Genomic DNA, 18850 nt, shown 5'->3' on the forward strand with positions numbered 1-18850 from the left:
TCGGGAGACCTTGGGGGCCATTCAACTGGCCCACGACGACCAATCCTCTTTCCAGGAAACTGTTCATCTAGGAATGCTCGGACCTGACACCCATAATGTGTTGGTGCACTATCTTGCTGGAAAAACTCAGGGAACATGCCAGCTTCAGTGCATAAAGAGGGAAACACATCATCATGTAGCAATTTCGCATATCCAGTGGCCTTGAGGTTTCCTTTGATGAAGAATGGCCCCACTATCTTTGTACCCCATATACCACACCATACCATCAATTTTTTTGTTCCAACAGTCTTGGAGGGATCTATCCAATGTGGGTTAGTGTCAGACCAATAGTGGTGGTTTTGTTTGTTAACTTCACCATTCACATAAAAGTTTGCCTCATCACTGAACAAAATCTTCTGCGTAAACTGAGGGTCCTGTTCCAATTTTTGTTTTGCCCATTCTGCAAATTCAGTGCGCCGATCTGGGTCATCCTCGTTGAGATGCGGCAGTAGCTGGAGTTTGTAAGGGTACCATTTGTGAGTAGCTAATATCCGCCGAAGGGATGTTCGACTAATGCCACTCTCCAGTGACATGCGGCGAGTGCTATGCTGTGGGCTCTTGCTGAATGAAGCTAGGACACCTATGGCGTTATTTCAGTGCCACTATTCTGAGCGCACGTAAAAAAATATTGCAAGTGCAAGTGTTGCATTTTGAGGAGAAATTTATTTTGAGCGAACAAAATTCATTGCTGCGTGCAAAAAATGTATTTCAGTGTTTGCACTTATCCATATACACACACACAATAGCACCCCCTCTCGCTCAGTTTTTTCATTTGCGCTTGCTCGCAATGTGTTGCTTGCGCTCACAACATTCTCTGCTGCAAGCGCTCAACTCTCTGTACACCGTTATAAGTGTGCCACAAAACCAACCAATCACAGACTTGGTTTCAAAAATTCTGATTGGCTCTTACGGTCTCCAATCAGCTCGCTAGCTGCTGCATTCCGGAAACAGTCCGAAATGTAGCTAAATCCAGCTAAACTCAATTAAACCCCAATTTGCGGATAATATCTTTAATTATTTTATTTTAAAATATATTATTTGTTAAGACTATCGTTGGTGTAGTATAATGTAGTTGCATTATACAACCATGCCAACTGACTCTCCAAATTATATTTGAGTAGCTCTCTTTTATGTCGTCGAATACTGAACAGCAGCTGATTGAAAACCGTAAGAGCCAATCAGAATTTTTGAAACCAAGTCTGTGATTGGTTGGTTTTGTGGCACACTTATAACGGTGTACAGAGAGTTGAGCTCGCAGCAGAGAATGTTGTGAGCGCAAACACATTGCGAGCAAGCGCAAATGAAAAAACTGAGCGAGAGGAGGTGTTATTGTGTGTGTGTATATGGATAAGCGCAAACACTGAAATACATTTTTTGCACGCAGCTTTGAATTTTGTTCACTCAAATTCAGCTTTTGTACGCTCAAAATAAATTTCTCTTCAAAATGCAACACTTGCACTTGCAATCTTTTTTTACGTGCGCTCAATATTTTTTACGTGTGCTCAGAATAGTGGCACTGAAATAACGCCATAGACACCCACTGATGTTTCTTCATTAGTGACAGTTTTCATGCGTCCACATTTTGGCAAATCCAACACTGAACCAGTTTCACTAAACTTAGCAAGCAGTTTGCTAACTGTAGCATGGGAGATGGGTGGTCTCGTAGGGTGCCTTGCATTGAAATCTGCTGCAATGACCCGGTTACTGCGTTTACCAGACATCTACACAATTTCTATTCGCTCCTCACGTGTTAACCTCTGCGACATGTCAATGGCTGTAAACAAAGAGAAACTTGTAAACAACTTATGAAAGAATAAAGTTACGTTAAAACCAAGCACACCATTATTTTTCTTGTGAAACCCCAATAAGTTTGATGTGTCACATGACCCTCTTCCTATTGAAAAAACAAAAGTTGGATCCAAAATGGCTGACTTCAAAATGGCCACCTTGGTCACCACCCATCTTGAAAAGTTTCCCCCCTCACATATATTAATGTGCCACAAACAGGAAGTTAATATCACCAACCATTCCCATTTTATTAAGGTGTATCCATACAAATGGCCCACCCTGTATAATACACACACACCCACACACACTAAGCAGAAGTTTTTGATGCCATGAGAACGCTTAGCTGTGTTATCCTGGTGTTTCTTTTACTAATAGCCCTATATGTGGCATTGAATGTTAAAAGTATTCAGTTAAACTTTTTTCAACACTACCAGGATTACCTACTTGCTTGTAGACACTGGGCACTGAAATGAGGACCATTTCCTCATATATGATGATACTGCATATTTGTGTAAGTGTATAGTACTTTATTTGTCCCCAAGGGGAAAGTAAGACTTTAAAAAGCTCAAAAAAGACAAATAATAAATTATATGTACCATCCTTATAAAAAAAAAATTCACCCCTTAGAAGGTTTCACAGTTTAATATTATTCAGCTTTGAATCACATTTAATTTAGTTGGACTTTTTTGACATTGATCTACATAAAAAAGACTTAATGCAAAAATGAAAGCAGATTTCTGTAAAATGATGTAAATTACAATTGTAAAACACAAAAGAAGTGATCACATAAGTAATCTCCCCCGTAAAGTCAGCATTTAGATGCACCTTTTGCTGCCATTCTTGCCTTGAGTCATCTGGATACTACAGATTTACCCATTGTTCTTTGCAAAACGTGTCAAGCTTTGTCAGGTTTCTTGGGGACTATGAATGAGCAACCATTTTCAAGTCAAGCCACAAATTCTCAAATGGATTGGGATCCGGACAATGAGATTGTGATTTTTGTGCCAGTCCTGTGTAGCTTTGGCTTTAAGCTTGGGGTTGTTGTTTTGCTGGAAAACAAACCTTCTCCCAAGTCACATTATTTTTAAAACTGCAGAATTTCTCTGTATTTTTGTGTATTTATTTTAACCTCCATCTCACAAGCCTTCCATGGCCTGCTTCAAGGAAGCTTCCTCACAGCATGATGTTTCCACCACCATGCTTCACAGTGAGTGCTTTTGATAGTGAGCAATTTTTGACTTGTGCCAAATTTGATATTTAATCTGATGTCCAAATAAAATCACAATTTATTCCTTTTCTGGCTATAGAATAATTTCTTTCTTTCTTTCTTTAAGCTGTAGCTTTCTCTTTGCCATTTTCCAATAAAGCAGCCCCTGGTGAAGTATCCAGGCAACAGTTATTGTGTGCACCTCTCTAATTTGACCAACTGAGTTATAATACGTCGTCCCTCACTTGTCTTTGTGCATGATCACTCATTATTTGAGGACGGCATGCTCTAGGCAGATTTATAGCTGTACCACACTTTCCATTTCCTTATTACTGATTTAACTAGAATCCTATGGCATTTCGGTGACTTGGATATTTTCTTGTATCCTTCTCTTGACTTATACTTTTAAATCACCTTTTCACAGAGATGCTTGGAATTTATTTTGTCTTTACAGTGTAGGTTAGGCCACAATACTGACACACAGTCAGTTGACACTCCAGACATACTGTTTGTGTAAGTGTGGACAGCATTTATCATGGACGTTGTACCTGTGTTCAGATTTATAGCTGTTCATGCAGGATTTTTTAAAGAATTCTTTTTCCGTGTTGCAAAATTAACAAACCGCTAAGAAACTAACAAAGTGACTACAGAATTTTTATTGTAGATTGGTATAGATCACAAGAGGAGTATAATACAATTTTAGAGATTCTACTTGAAGAACTGTGAAGACCATAATTAATTAGTGGAAGAAATAAGATCATTATTAAGATCACAATTTCCCTGCAGAGTTAATGACTATGCAAGAAGAAGGCTTTTCAAGGAAGCTACCAATTCCTTCCTCAGAGGAGCTACAGAAATTCATAGCAGAAACTGTATACGCCCTGTATAATTAAAGCTATTTTGTGTATTCCCATGCATATGAATAGGTGGGTAGCTGGCAAGGTTGAATCCATTACTCACAAAAAAGAACACCCAAGCTTGTGTAATATTTTTTAGAAGACATACTAATTCTTAAAGAACTATACGTAAATGTAATGGTGTTTTCAAACCAGGGTGAAACACTCTGGTCTTAATTCCAAATGGTATGGTTCATGCAAAGCCAGCACAGTTCATAAGCTTAAGATAAAAGGATCTACTGCCTACTGTGATGAAGGCTGATTCTCCTGAAGACATAGTTATAACCCCAACCTTAATAATATTGAAAATGTATGGACTTGTCAGTTTGACAGTATATATGAGGTAATTAATATCTGCATTCAACAAAAATCAGTACATTTGGAAATTAGTTATAGCACAGTGGATAAAACACTTTTGTATTTTCTGATGAATTACCGTAATATTAAGTTATACCTAACTTGTTCTTGAAGTTCAATATGTTCAGTGTTCTTCTGCTGAAGAACAAAATGAAAAACGAGCACTCTTGAAAATCAGCTCTTAGTGTGACATTATGATAGTAAGAAAAAAGATTCAATAAAGATCTCTGTGGAACTTCAAATGTCATGTTTTCCACATACTATGACAGAAATAAACTGAAATTATGATAAGCCGAGTGAAAATGAAACATTACATTAAAGTTTATTATTATAAATTTCTGAAACACTCGTATCTTGCCAGAAAATTAATTTTATTCTGAAAGCAGCCAACAAAGCAAGTTATTCATACAGTAAGGATGATTAAGTTAATTGAACATTTATTTTTGCTTATTTATTTTCCTCAAAAGCAACACTGAAAGTTGCTACCACTGCTTATTTTAGAAACCATCCAGGAAACAAGCAATTGCAAACCAGCCTTGGCTCTGGACGATAAGCTGATCAAGAAGTATATGTGAATATGAGTATGCTCCAGAATATTTAACACAGCATGCAAATTTTGCCACTCTGGTGCCATCCAACCATTCTCTAACCTGCTTACCTTGTTTGAGGCAGTTAAAAACCAACTCTGAAGAGGGCTCACTCACTCAAACAGCCGTATATTGTACTCATTTAGTGATATACTGTACAAGTCTTTTAGAAAGGGGTGTAACAGCCCGGGGGGAAAATCCACACATACAGGCATAGATGTAGGATCATGGACTTATGAGATTGCACTGCTAATGACTGTGACACTTTGTTGTCCATTCTCGAGACAACTTGTATTCAATTGGACAACTTCATATGATAAGTTTTTTTTTTTTTTTTTATGCAGGCAATTTTTGTTTTTATTTGACAGCCATAATATCTTGCTTATTGGAAAAACCCAGAACTGGGTTTCTCTTCTTAGAACTGTTGCATAATAAGAGTATGCTGTTGCTATCAAACACTTGGGTATGACATTTTTGATTGTTTAACTGGCAACAATGTTCACATATTGTATAGTGTTGAACCATTACACTGCTTACCCATCCCCAGGTTTAAATTTGCCTTTTGATTATTCATCACATGTGTTACCATTGACATCATGGTTATTCAAAATTACAGCATATAACAAATTCTTTATTTTCCATAATTTTGTAACATCATGCAGTACCTACAAGAAAAACATTAATACTGTTATGTTGTGTAGGTGATTTTTAAATGGTAAATGCTTCAAAAGTTTAAAATGAAGACCACTTTACTAATTTTCCTGCAAATTAGAATTACATTTAGGTTCTGATTGTTAAAATAAATATGACCGATGTTATACTTTCTTTCACTATTTCTCACTGTTGGGAATGGAAATGGCAAACATAATTTCATATTCTTAGTAATAATATTAGTTGTATCCTAATTGTGTTTTTTTTTTTTCTTTCAGTTATCAATATTTAGTTTTGGCATAATTAATCACGATCTGCTTTACCAAACGATAAGTGTCAAGAACGTTATTTGCTTCATTGTCTCTGCACTATTTTTGTTTATCTTTATTATGGATTAGGAAGATCTAGATTTGTCAAGTAGCTTGGAAATTACTGTATTATAAAAGTGTGGCTGTTCAGAATCTATTTTATGTTACAGATCAATATCCATCATCTTCACATTACACAAGAAACTGGGATAAGTTAGTAGGAGATATTAAAGAAGAAGAAAAGAATGAAAAATTGGAAGGAGATGCTGCTCTTAATAAACTATTTCAGCAAATTTATTCTGATGGAAGTGATGAAGTCAAACGTGCAATGAACAAGTCTTTTGTAAGTAGCTTCATGAAACAAACTTTGTTTCATAAATAATGATATACATTATCTTCCCATTGTTCTTGAAAACTGAACTAAGAATACACAATAGTATTAGTAAAACTTTCATTTATTAATTTCAGTATTCACCTACACTGTGCTACTATCTTTAAAAAAATATTTGTTTTGATCATGATCAAATAAAATCTTTAGGGTATGCTTAATTAAGAAATTGGTCAAAGATTGAGGCCTGATTTCTGTTATAAACATTTCTTTGAGTATTTTACTAAAAAAATGTACTTAACTGGTAAATTATGGAAAATGAAAAGGTTAGTTTAACTTAGGTGAAAGATTTTATTAACAAAAACATTATTTATTTATTTCAGACTGAGTCAGGGGGGACAGTCCTGAGCACTAACTGGAAGGATGTCGGCAAAAGGAAAGTAGATGTTAGCCCCCCTGATGATGCAGAGTGGAAAAAGTTCTGAAACTTTGCTGCTTTTTATTTAAAGAGATTTTTTTTTTCAAATTATTTGTCCAGGAATTTGATCTATACAGCTCTCAAGCCTTATATATACTTTAGACACTCTGTAACCTACAGTGTACTTTAAAGTTGTGTAACAGGTTTATTTTTTTGTTTTTTTAACAAAACTTCATAAATACATACAGAATAATGTGTATACTCCAGTGCTTTTGAATTAATCTGATGTTTTCAGAAGTTGTTTGAAATGGAATTCATAATTTTACCCAGCATTTTAAAAAAGAATGAATTTGGTCATTGTGTTCAGTATTTGCATTGTGTGTAAATTTAAATTCTTTCTTTCTAAAATTATATATCTATATGTTTATTTATATTTATGAATCAGCTTGTTTGACTGCACCTTGCACTGTGAATTCTGCTTATGCTTTTAAAAGATCAAAATGGTTAACTTCCTTAAAATACCTCAATTTCAGTTTTTATATGGGAAGATTTTTCAGGAATATATTATCTACAATTTGGTATATATAATGCATATCATCTGACTGCATTTTCCTCTTCCTATTCACAATCCAGCTTCAGGCTCCAGTAAAAGATGGCAGTATTTGTCACAGCTACTAATGAAACTACATTTTCACCAACTAAAACTCTGAAATCATATTTTTGTCCCACTAATTGGCTGTGGGGCTTGAAAGTGAGATCTTCATATGAGCTCTTCATAAAAGATTTAATGTGAAAATATATAGTAATAACAGACTCTGCTGCCTTATTTAGTTAGAACTGCTTTTTTGCCTTGTAGTGTCAAGATAATCTTTTTGTCAGTTTCTAACTGTACTGGTGGATGTGTAGTAACAAACATTTTCATTAAATGTTATATTATCTCTTACACATGAAAGCAGAAAGTAAATCATTAGAAGAAGTGAAGTTAAGTCTGGGTGATCGACTGATATCATGATGTTTGGACTGAATCTCAACACACAATAATGATATGAAACAGTATTTGAACACACCATTACTTTATATTGTAATAGCACATTTTTTATTTAGTAAACACCATTGGTGGGAGGGGGGTTGGGCTTAAACTTCATTAATGTTTCTCAAATAAAAATATGGTGACAACATTTTGTAACAAGTTTTATTCTTTTCTTTTCATTCTTGTTTTGAAAAAACTAACCTCTGTTGGAAATGAACAACTCAATGAAGACAATATAAAAAATAGAATAAAAGATCTACCCCCTTAAATATGAGATTATTACAAGTTGTAAAATATAAACAATTTCTATTTAATTGATCATTTTTAATGTTTTCTATAATGCAGCAAAATATTTTTCCATTTAGACACTCTGAATTTCACTCTTAGTAACCTAAGAGTTTGCTGTAATCTAAGATACAAGCCAAAAAGTCAAGAGCATAACTAGGTATGCTGTAGTCTCATATTAACCCCAGACCAGTCACTCATGACTAATAATAAATAAATAAATAAATATCTGTAGTTGTAAACTAGTCTTGAAAACAACTGCAACAGAATGGAGTATTTCAATCCAAAGTGTTGGTATTACACCTTTTTTTTTTAACCCTGCAACTCAATTCTGACTTATATGAACTCGGTGACAGTTTGATCATGCACAATTTAAAATGTTTATGTTCAATTTATCATAAAGTCCCATTGCCAGATTTTTAAACAGTGTCATTCTTGAATTGTTGAAAATTTACCAGAACTTTTACCTGATACTAAAGACTGAATTTGCAGCTGGTTGAGTTTAAGTAAAATGTTATAGTCATTTCATCTTATGTGATGTAAATTAGGGAGGCAACTTTCATATATTATGACCTGTTGTACCTGTCCTTTGATATGGAATGTTAAGTTTCATCTTTAGCACAAATGATGAAGCTATGCTTATATAGTTTAGATCTTACAGATGTAAGTATAATTGAATGCTACCAGATTCTGTGCAAACCACCAACCATTCTTCTAACTTTCCAACTTTTTTTCCTGTTGCTGTTACTGACTTCTTTTTCATTAGTTTAATCTATAAGTAGTACTGAAGATGAACTTTGTTTAAAGTTATATTTCAATATTCTACATCATCTTGATTTCCAGTACAGCCAGTACTTTGACTGTGGTTTCTAGTTTTATGTCAGCTGTGAAAACATTGCCTCACTTTGGTATAGACTGAGCCCATACAGTGGTGGCCATTAGAAACTAGAAAATTTGGTTTGCCTAGTGTTGTACTGGATTTCATTCCTGTCACATTCATAATTAAAAACTAATTCTCACACTTCATGGAACTGTCTGATTGGACACCTACATCAGAAATCTATTGTTTTTTATATACACAGTCTATAATATTTGGAAATACACTTTTTACTGTTGCATAATACCCAGGAGATGTGTTGGCTTTAATACTTTTTAATGTTAGTTCATAATATGTTACGGTGAATTTGAGTATGTTTTATTATGCTTAAAGATTTTTTTTATTGGTCCTCTGATGTTTAAAATTAAGACTAAATAGCAAAGCAGTTATGATTTTATCATAAAATGTAACTTACTTTGGTATTTACGTATAAATAAAAAGTACATTTGATAGGCAGTAGTCCAGTACTTACTAAATGTTTGAAAGATTCTCCAAATTCAGAGTAGTAAAATATACACTGAACAAAGGTTGTGACCAAGAATAATAACAATAGGAACAACTTTCTAATTAAATAACTTGCTCATTAGCAGCTATATGTTCTAATTATGAGAGTAGTTTGAACAAAACCCTGAGGTTGTGGTTGTCTATTGGAGACACTTAGGCTGTAGACAGCTAGCTACAATGACAAAACAAGTGTATTTCTTCCACTCTGCTAAACTAGCCCTGCATCTATGACCGTACATTATCTTACTTGGTTATAGAGCTGACATCATAAAATTGGCAAAACATTAATTGTTTAAAATTGTTTCATGCAGACATGGTATTTTGTGAGTATTCGCAACCTGCTTCTGGTCAACAAGAAGGTCTAATCTTGCATTTCCAATAGTTAATTATTCACCACTTGATTACATCACTTTCTGGCCTAAGTGGCATCCATACCACAGAATATGAATTTTATTAATTGTATAGTTTATATAATTTAAACATTTATCACAATTAATAGGTTCTTTAATTTCATAAAAAATTTACCTTTTATCTTTAAGTGCTTTTTTTTTTTTACATGACCCAAGTAACAAATCAGCAGCGTCTTTTTGTTTCTCCATATAATCTGACCAGAAATTCACAGTGGTAAGGTGAAATGTTACAAGGTTGAGCTCCAAATATTTTGAGAACCTGAATGGATCATAATAAGCTAGCCAGTTTACTTACTGGACCATCTCACTTTCCTTTTCCTTCTTTTATTATCCAGCTGACTAAATTCTATTTTGAGTATGGTTAAGTTCTGTCATCATATCTTTGGTTAATTGGAAGACATTAGCATTTGACACATGTACTCTTCTGCATTGTCAGCAATCCTTAAGGGTCATTTTTTTATTTATAACACTTTGAGTTCTGTTGACTTCTCTCGCAGTGGTTTTGTAAATCATTTATTAAAATCCAAAACTGAAATCATTAAGCTATCAATTTTGCAAATTTAAAAGTCTGTGATTAATAAAAGACATGCATATCATTTGGATGTGGGCAGAAAATTCATGCACACGCAGGGAACGGGTGCAATCTCAACACAGGCCTAGCCTGAGGCAAGAGTTTAAATCCTGGACTCTGTACCTGTGAGGCAGTGGCAGCATAAACTGCTGTGCCACATCTACAAATGAAGTATGAATGACATGACACTTACAAAGTAGCATACAAGGACTGCATTTTTATTATTGTGCTATAAGAAATCTTAAAGAACAAAAAAATCAAACAAGTTCCCTCTATTTGTATATGAGACAAGCACGCTTTTTGTCCTAGTCTTAATAATCCCAAATGCCAATCAATTTACAAGGAATTCACACACATTTAGTGATCGTGCAAGCAAAGTACTTCTGTATTTTATGTGCTGGTGTTACCCTCATCTTTTCACATTTTGTGTCTTCTAAGGAAAAATCAGCATTGATTTTTTTCCCTCTCTTCAATATGCAAATTACTGAAAGTAAAAAATATGTTTGTTTTATGAAATCATTCAAGAGCTTCCTTAATTTGCTTGTAGGCACTTTTCAAGTTATTTTATGTGTAATGTCTATCTAATAATTTACAGGAAAGTCTTCTGATGGTATGTTTTTTGGGTTGGTGTTGAATAAGGATCAAAGATACATATAAAAACTCTTAGGGTGCTCAAAGTTAATGGCCATCGCCAGGGAAATTCAAATAATTCATCCACCGTGATTACCCGGTCATTCTTGCAAAATCAAAACCAAAGTAAGACCATTGATCTAAGATGTGATCAGACGGAATGGCGGTATTCTGATACTGGCAACAGGAGAAGCCAGTCTATTTGGTGTGTCCCAAATTTGTCCACATAGCCACAGACCACTGCTGAGAAAGGGGGTCACCAGTACTGCCGTGAGCATACAAGTAGTCTAATGGTGGATTCCAAGAGCATATATCAAAAAAGTGAATAACTCCGCTACTCGTGGTGTAAAGCTGTCCTCCCTCTTACTGAAGTTTCTAAAATGAAACACAGTGACGGGGTGGTTTTCAAGAAGGTACAAAAGCAATAACCTCTGACTGGCTTTGCTCAGGAAGGCATCCTAAATGCGCCTTCATCTTAGGTGTTGTTGCCAATACTAGGAGTCTTCTGTCTGCTGCTCTTTTAGTAAATAGTAATATTTCATTAACCCATCATTTACACAGTGCATTGGAGTAATTAGTAGTTGTCCAGATTTAGAATGTACTTTTTGGAAGAATCCATTGCATGCAGTTGTGTGAAATGTGCTTTAATACAAATATTAACAGAACCCGGCAGCTTAAAAAGTGAGGTATTGTGGAGTAAGACCTCTTGGACTTAATAATTGACATTGAATAAAGTTTACTAGATCTGCAGCTATTAATATATGCATACTTAATGCAACTTTTGACAGATTTGTACTTTAAAGTGACTTTTAAAAATATTTCATTTTAAACAATCAAGACATGTATAGCAATAACATCCAAGTGCCAAACATTATTTTATTAACAGGCAAATTACAATGAGGGAGGGGCATATTATCTAATTCAGATTAAATTTAAATGTGTTGATCCACCTTCTGAATATAATATAAAGTTGTAAAGACTACTGCTATTTTTGGTGAAATTTATACAGCAGGACTGCCATATTTTAATATATTGTATAAAATACATAATTTTGAGTTATAGCCTGCATTAATTAATATATTCTCAAGGACCTGGACAAAAACAAAAAGAAAGATGTTTAGCATACTTCAAAATATTTGCATCCATGTAGTAAGACTGTGTTTTAATATTAAATTGGCCATTTCCGAGGGAAGGTATCAAAAGGATCTTTGGTTTATGTTTGGTTTATTTTTCTTTGTAAGAAGTTCAACATGTCTTAGAGAACGCCCAGTATGCGGCCAACCCACCAGCTGCATGGCATAATCACTCTGCAGGCCACCCTGCATCCCTGGTACTCATAAGGCCATGGCCAGTACCCACCAAGGGGCTCACAAATCCTTTGGCAATGGGTGTAACTGCGTCTACATTCGGCACAACAGATACCCTGGTGGTCCAACATGGGGTCAAATGTCATTGTTTCTCCCTCACCTTCAAGCATCCTCTGTGAAGAAACACAAGTGAAAATAGTTTTGGTTATACATGTATGGAAAAGTCCAAATTACTTCAGTTGAACATGGAATAACACTTTCAACACAATACTGTATAACATCCTCAAACTACACTTTATTTAATTTAGGGTTGGTGTTTGAGCCTATTATGGCAGAGCTGCGCATAAGGCAGGAACCATCCCTGCATTTGATGCCAATTCATCACCCACCCCCAATTACATAGGGACAAGCTCTGGGACTCCCAATTAACCTGCGTGTTTGGGAATGTGAGTGGAAAATCTAACCGGATGTGGAGAGAACTTTTAAACTACAAGAATAAGGACTGGGCACTCGTTTCATACCCAGGCTGTTGAGAGCCAGCTTTTGGTGCATAAATATATGTTATTACTAACTTTTTAGAATATGGTTGACTTTTTCAACATACAATATTTAAACTGGCAAACAGTGGATCTTCATGCAGAAAGTGCCTACAGATAAAGATGAAATACAGTCGATAATCCGACCACATTGGGATGCGATCATTTCGGTCCTAATAACCGGCTGGTCCGATTACACGAAAATGCCCTATACATGTGCATCCAAGACGGGACGTGCTATAAGTAACATTAAAATGTCATTATGACTTTTATTGTGCTGCACATGCGTATGGCGAACTTACAAACAAGAGCTATGTACATGTACATGTACGGTTGCTTACAACTTTATTTATTGAAAAAGAAATCTACAAATTCTTCGAAACGATCTACATGACACTCAGCAAGCGAAGCACAATAAAAAAGGTTACATTACCAAATTCCAGTCAACGTTTGAAGAACTTGTCTAGTGTGATCTGACGCATTCTGTTTACGCAATGCACTTGTTTACGCTCGACTTCATGTCGCCGGCTACTGGGCGGTCCGTTTTAGGAAAGAAAGGGCAGGCATGTTCACCCCCACTGGTTTGTACTTGGTACAAACTTTCCGACTTCCTGACCTTTGATAAAAGCATATATTCTCCTGGGGAGCCCAGGGATCCTCCTGATGTCGCTGACCCGCTTTACATCCGCTTTCCGCGGGCGACTTGTGGCTTCTTTTTCTTATTCTCTGTCACGTTCTTTGGTCCGATTAAACGGAATTTTGGTCCAAATAAGCGAACAATATTAGGCTTATGTAATATGATCTGTTTCGGTTCTTTAGGATTCGGTCCGAATTAGCGGCTGGTCTGATTAACCGGTCGTCCAATTAACCAGAATCAACTGTACTTGAATGAAAACACAAAGAAATTTTGTCTTTTCATTTAGTCAATGAAAATATCAGATGTACTGGTGTACTAGGGATAAAGGAAGTACATCCTTGACTTCAGATACTGGTATTACCCCCTTTAGCCAAAATTGCTTCTTATAGGAGTTTTGCTTAACTGCCCACTAGTCTCTGACATTTAACTCTGTGAAAGTTTTCACCACTCCTTCAGTTGCAAGATACTTCTAGGTTTTCTTGCATGTAATTACCCCTTTCAAATCCTCCCCAAAACATTTCGATGGAATTCATATCAGGACTTTGACTAGATCAGTCCATAACCCTCCATTCCATCTTTGTGAGCTGTTCCTTGGTGGATTTGCTAGTGTACTTCAGCTCAGTATCGTGTGGAAAGGACAACCTCCTATTTAACATCAACCTTCGGACAGATGGCCTCACATTTACCTCAAACACACTTTGAAGAATTCACAATTGACTCCATGATTGGAAGTTGCTCAGTCCCTGAAGCAGCAAAGCAACCCCAATCCATAACATTTCCACCACCATGCTTCACAGTTAGTATGAGGTTCTTCTCCTGAAATGCTGTCTTCAGTTTGCGCCTAACGTGTCTGCTGTTACTGTGGCCAAATTACACTATCTTTGATTCATTTGAACAGAGCACATTGTTCAATCAGGCTTGGTCTTTGCCTATTTGTTCAAATAGATTTGCTCTGATTTTCTTTTTGTATAGCAAAGGCTTTTTCCTACATGCAGGTCAAATTTATCCTACATTGTTTCTGACTGTAGTGTGTGCACTTTGACACGAACATTCATTATAAGAGTTACCTGCAGATCCCACAATGAAATTTAATTGTTCTTGGAGATTTCTTTCAGTATCAGATGTTCAGCTCTAGGGCTGAGTTTCTGGGCTGGCCAGTCTTGGAGAACATGGCAGTCGTATGAAATCTACCCCACTTGTAGATGATTTTCAACACAGTGGGAATGAATGATTTCAAATAAATTGATGATCGTTTAAACTCTCTTGCCAGATTCATAGGCATCCACAGCCTTCTTTCAGAGGGCTCTTATTGTTTTGGCATTATGACACCATACACATCAGTAGCAAAGAGAACAGTCAGTCATTAGGGGTCTGCCAGAGCCAATCCCAGCCAACACAGGGCGCAAGGCAGGAACAAATCCACGGGCAGGGCACCAGTCCACCGCAGGCAAAGAGAACACCAGACCCTAAATCTCTTGTTTCTTTTCATCTGTATACTCCCGAAGGAGGTTTTAATCATTGGTAGCTAGTCCGCAATACGTTATTCTAATTTTATGGATTTGAAATTGTGATAAATGTTGGGGAATAATAAAGTTTTCCATGTGACAAACTTTTGTTAATTTCATGTAGATTATGAGAATTTATATACTTTTTTTTTATTTGTCATGTTTTCAGGTATTTTCAGGCACTGTTTGCATGAGGATCTAATGCTTGTCTGTTCAAATATGTTGAAAAACTCAGCAGTTTTGTACTTACACTTTTCACATGACTGTTAGTCGGCATGAAACAACCCAGCTCCTGGCACAAACATTCTGTGAAACGTCAACTTTGAATTAGTTTACTGTTTCAGTTTTTGATGTGAGAGCTATTACTTCAACTTGGACCATGCCATACCATGCCATTTTCTAAGCCCACATACTGCTGAACAGCATCACTAGAGGTTCTTCAGCTTATCTTTCACTTGTTTAACAGCCGTTCCTGATAGCAAAACAGTGAAACACTTCCAGTCACGCACACTGAAGAAAGCACAGCTTGGGATGGTTCAAGTGGGGTGACAAGACTAAGTATTATTGTATAAAGACGATAGGATGTTAGACGTGCATTTATTTGGTTTGCTATTAATGATATCATTATTCATTATGTAGTAATGATACTGTTTATGTATTCATCACTGTACAAGTTCAGTATTGCCACTTACTATACCAGAAGACAAGAAGAAGTCGTGTTATATGCTAACAGTCTGGCTTCTGCCTCGGGCCCATCCTGCACTCAACACATTAGCTCACTTCTCCTGTTCCCTGATATCGAAGCATGATGTTTATGTCGGTAAAAGTAAAACATAAAAGCAACTTCACTTTGTACATATGTATGAAAGATGTCTCAGTGATGCTTTATGCTTCAATGACTAAACATCCTTACACTAAAAACAACTTAACTGTTTCATTATCTAAAGGTAATAACGATTCAATGTTTCTCTGACACCAGTTTATCAGGAAAATGATTTACCCACCAATATATTCATAAGCAATCAACAATATTAGCTTAAGGTTTCAGCACAATTTAAAATCTCAATCACATGCTGTACATCATTCACATTTTTCATGTTTAAGAAATCTGAGCTACAATTAGCCACAGACCCTCCAAATACAACAACTAACAATAGCACATGAATCAACAACATCTGGCAAACAAATTTTCAAAGCAAACAGTATTTTACGACTCTAATCAGAGTCAGAGTAATAATTATGTTGCCGTGGTCATTTTAGATCTGAGATCGGCTAAAATTTAAACAATGACCGTTGTTGATGCCCAGTCGTCATTACTCAGTTTGCCAACAGATGTCAGAAGGACGGATGCCAAAACCAAACTGCCCAAAGATAGATTTGGACGTACCAAGCAAATGGCAATGCGTTCTAAATTGCTTACGGTTCCGGTGCTGTCGAAGGGTTTAAGTCAGTCGACAATGTTAGTCCTGGAAAGTACGCTCCACCAAACCAACGTTCCAAAAACCAACTGAACTTACTGTTATCTGCTCGAACCAACACCGACTTACTATACTCGGCCGTCCAGCAGCGTCACTATAGCATTCGAACATTCTTAGCCAATCATGCAACACTGTGTATGCGTTTGCCACATAATGTTCTAACTACAGAGGCAGAGTCCCATTGCATGGTTCTAACTTGTATTGAGTCGAGGTATTGACGTGAACATCATACATACAGATAGTATCAAATTATATATAAGGATGTACATTACTAGTACATGTAATTACATTCTATAATTAGTTATTTTTGAATATGACTAACTTTTACAAAAATATGTAATAAACAAAATTGTGATTACAAACCCGATGAAGTGACTTAAAAATGTAAAAATACTCTCTGTTATGTAGTTTTTTTTTACTTGTTTCAACCAAATTTGCGGACTTGTATGTGTTGCATGCATCTACTGCTGGAGCCCAACTTATTTCATAGTATGGGTAAACCTATGACGGTGACATACAGTAAAAAGAAACGCTCATAGCTGAAAATTTTGATCTATATAAAGTATTTAACCATTAAGACTGATTTAACTTTGCAAATGTTGTAAGGTCATTGTCTACATTGACATTTAACTCCATTCACTGGAAAGTGCCGTGGAAGGCCCTTCAGACAGAGCATGTATGTACCTGACAAGATCATCTGTCTATTTCAGCAAAAATATGAAAACTCAAAAAGCTGTATCCAAACCAACTGCGTATTCTCAAAAGAATTCGTTATTCAGACGGGTGTTCAACAAGGCTGCGTCATATCACCCCAACTGTTCAACACAGTGATTGATGAAGTAATGTGGAAAACATTTGATGGCTGTCAAGAAGGACAGTATGGAGTCGACGGATATGTCACAGACCTTATATTTGCTGATGACAGTGCCATCTTTGCAGTCAGTGATGCCAAAGCTACAAATACTCTGCAAACAGTTGCAAATGACATACAACTGTATGGGCTGAAAATCAAAGTAGTGATGTCTGACGGGTCTCCAGCTGCAGTCTACCTTAATGGCATTCAGTCAAGTTGTGGGTCAGTCATAGAGGAGAAGAAAACAGTCACTACCTGTGAGGTTCTCACCCGAATTGGCCAAGCCACTGGGTCACTAAACTGGTGCCTTTGGCAAAAAAAGAAAACAATATAACAATCAAGACTAAAATGTGATTCTTCAGAGCAATCACCATCCCAGTCCTCCTCTATTGCAGACAGACCTCAACAGTCTAGAAACATTCTTGATTCGATGCCTGTGGAAAATTCTCTGAATATCGTTGAACGACAACCTCCAAAACTAAATAATAAGGATCAGATGCCTCAGACAACCCAATATAGCTGAGGAAATTTGGAAACGAAGACTGTGCTGGTTTGGCAGAATGAACGAAAACCGACTCCCTTGCCGACTGCTATGGTGAAACCACCCATCAGTTTTGGAAGGTACAACAAAATGCACCTAAGTAAACTTGGGCACGTCAAGTTGAGGAAGACCTCAGACAACATTGACTCAGTCTAATGGAGGCACAAGATCGAACCAGCTGGAAGCATATCGAGTGGGATGTCGAAAACCCGTTGGCACCTACACTAACATTCTGGCTCCGAGGGCAGCCTCATCCAGTTGCCTGCTAATGGATTGACGACTATTGTCATATTATTTTTGAAAGTACATATAAACTGTATGAGCCGATAGTCTGGGAAGAGCACTGTATAGTATTAAACTTAATTACAAAATTTGAACTGCTCAGATAGGATTTGCTTTTTTAGAGGTCTAAGCTAAATAAACTGGTAATAAAATAAACAGATAGCTCTATAAGGAAAACTCTGTTGGTTAAGCAATAATAAAGTCATAGACCACAAAAATGCATAAAATATGTGAAAATACATCAATTTTTGAATGTGCTTTTATCGGGCTAAGGTGAAGCCATGGCCAGGATGCTGGTCCATTAAAGGACAGACTTATTCACTTACTGTATGTCAGGCAATTTTAGAGCACCCATCTAATTTAACAGATTGTGGGAGGAAATAAAAGTCAAAGAATGTACAGAAGTTCCCTGTGGCAAGAATCAAAATGGGATCCTGGCACTATGTGGTGTCAATACCAACTACTGTGGCAATGATTTGTTCTGGCGATTATGTTAGGAGGAAGATGAAGATGGACCTTTCCTAAGTCACTACTTACGTGGTAGGGGTTCTCTGGGTTGAAATCAGTTTCTTCTTCTGCCCTCGATGCTCTTTGGGTGGCATTATTTTTCCGCAATTGATTAGCAGCATTAGCCAGTTCTGCAGCCTCCTCAAATGGTTCCATATTGTATGGCCGGTAATTATTCTGCCGCTTCTCACGGGAAGCTTCTCTTTTTTTTCTTTGACTATCTACAAGGCATATTAAAAAAATTAAAACATAAGAACAAAAAGAACAAATACAGATTAAAAAAGTCACTAAATCGAACTATTCAGGAAGCTGGCATTG

At 36.3% G+C, this 18850-nt stretch overlaps 2 protein-coding genes across 3 annotated transcripts in view; one reads left to right on the top strand and one right to left on the bottom strand.

The window, feature by feature from the left end:
- sugt1 (SGT1 homolog, MIS12 kinetochore complex assembly cochaperone) overlaps nucleotides 1–7762 on the top strand; it is a 44928-nt gene extending 37166 nt beyond the window's left edge. For both annotated transcript variants that reach the window (XM_039745304.1, XM_039745303.1), the window contains exons 12-13: nucleotides 6004–6176; nucleotides 6545–7762. In XM_039745304.1, the coding sequence (XP_039601238.1) occupies nucleotides 6004–6176; nucleotides 6545–6646 (275 nt within the window). In that variant the 3' untranslated portion in view covers nucleotides 6647–7762. The remainder of the gene's footprint in view (nucleotides 1–6003; nucleotides 6177–6544) is intronic.
- A 2696-nt stretch (nucleotides 7763–10458) lies between these two features.
- Nucleotides 10459–18850, bottom strand: part of cnmd (chondromodulin) — a 29232-nt gene continuing 20840 nt past the window's right edge. The window contains exons 6-7 of the mRNA XM_039745305.1: nucleotides 18563–18753; nucleotides 10459–12366 (exon numbers count right to left, since the gene is read on the bottom strand). Of these exons, the coding sequence (XP_039601239.1) occupies nucleotides 12142–12366; nucleotides 18563–18753 (416 nt within the window). The 3' untranslated portion in view covers nucleotides 10459–12141. The remainder of the gene's footprint in view (nucleotides 12367–18562; nucleotides 18754–18850) is intronic.

This window comes from Polypterus senegalus, chromosome 2 (assembly GCF_016835505.1).
Source record: "Polypterus senegalus isolate Bchr_013 chromosome 2, ASM1683550v1, whole genome shotgun sequence".
NCBI classification, from domain to species: domain Eukaryota; kingdom Metazoa; phylum Chordata; class Cladistia; order Polypteriformes; family Polypteridae; genus Polypterus; species Polypterus senegalus.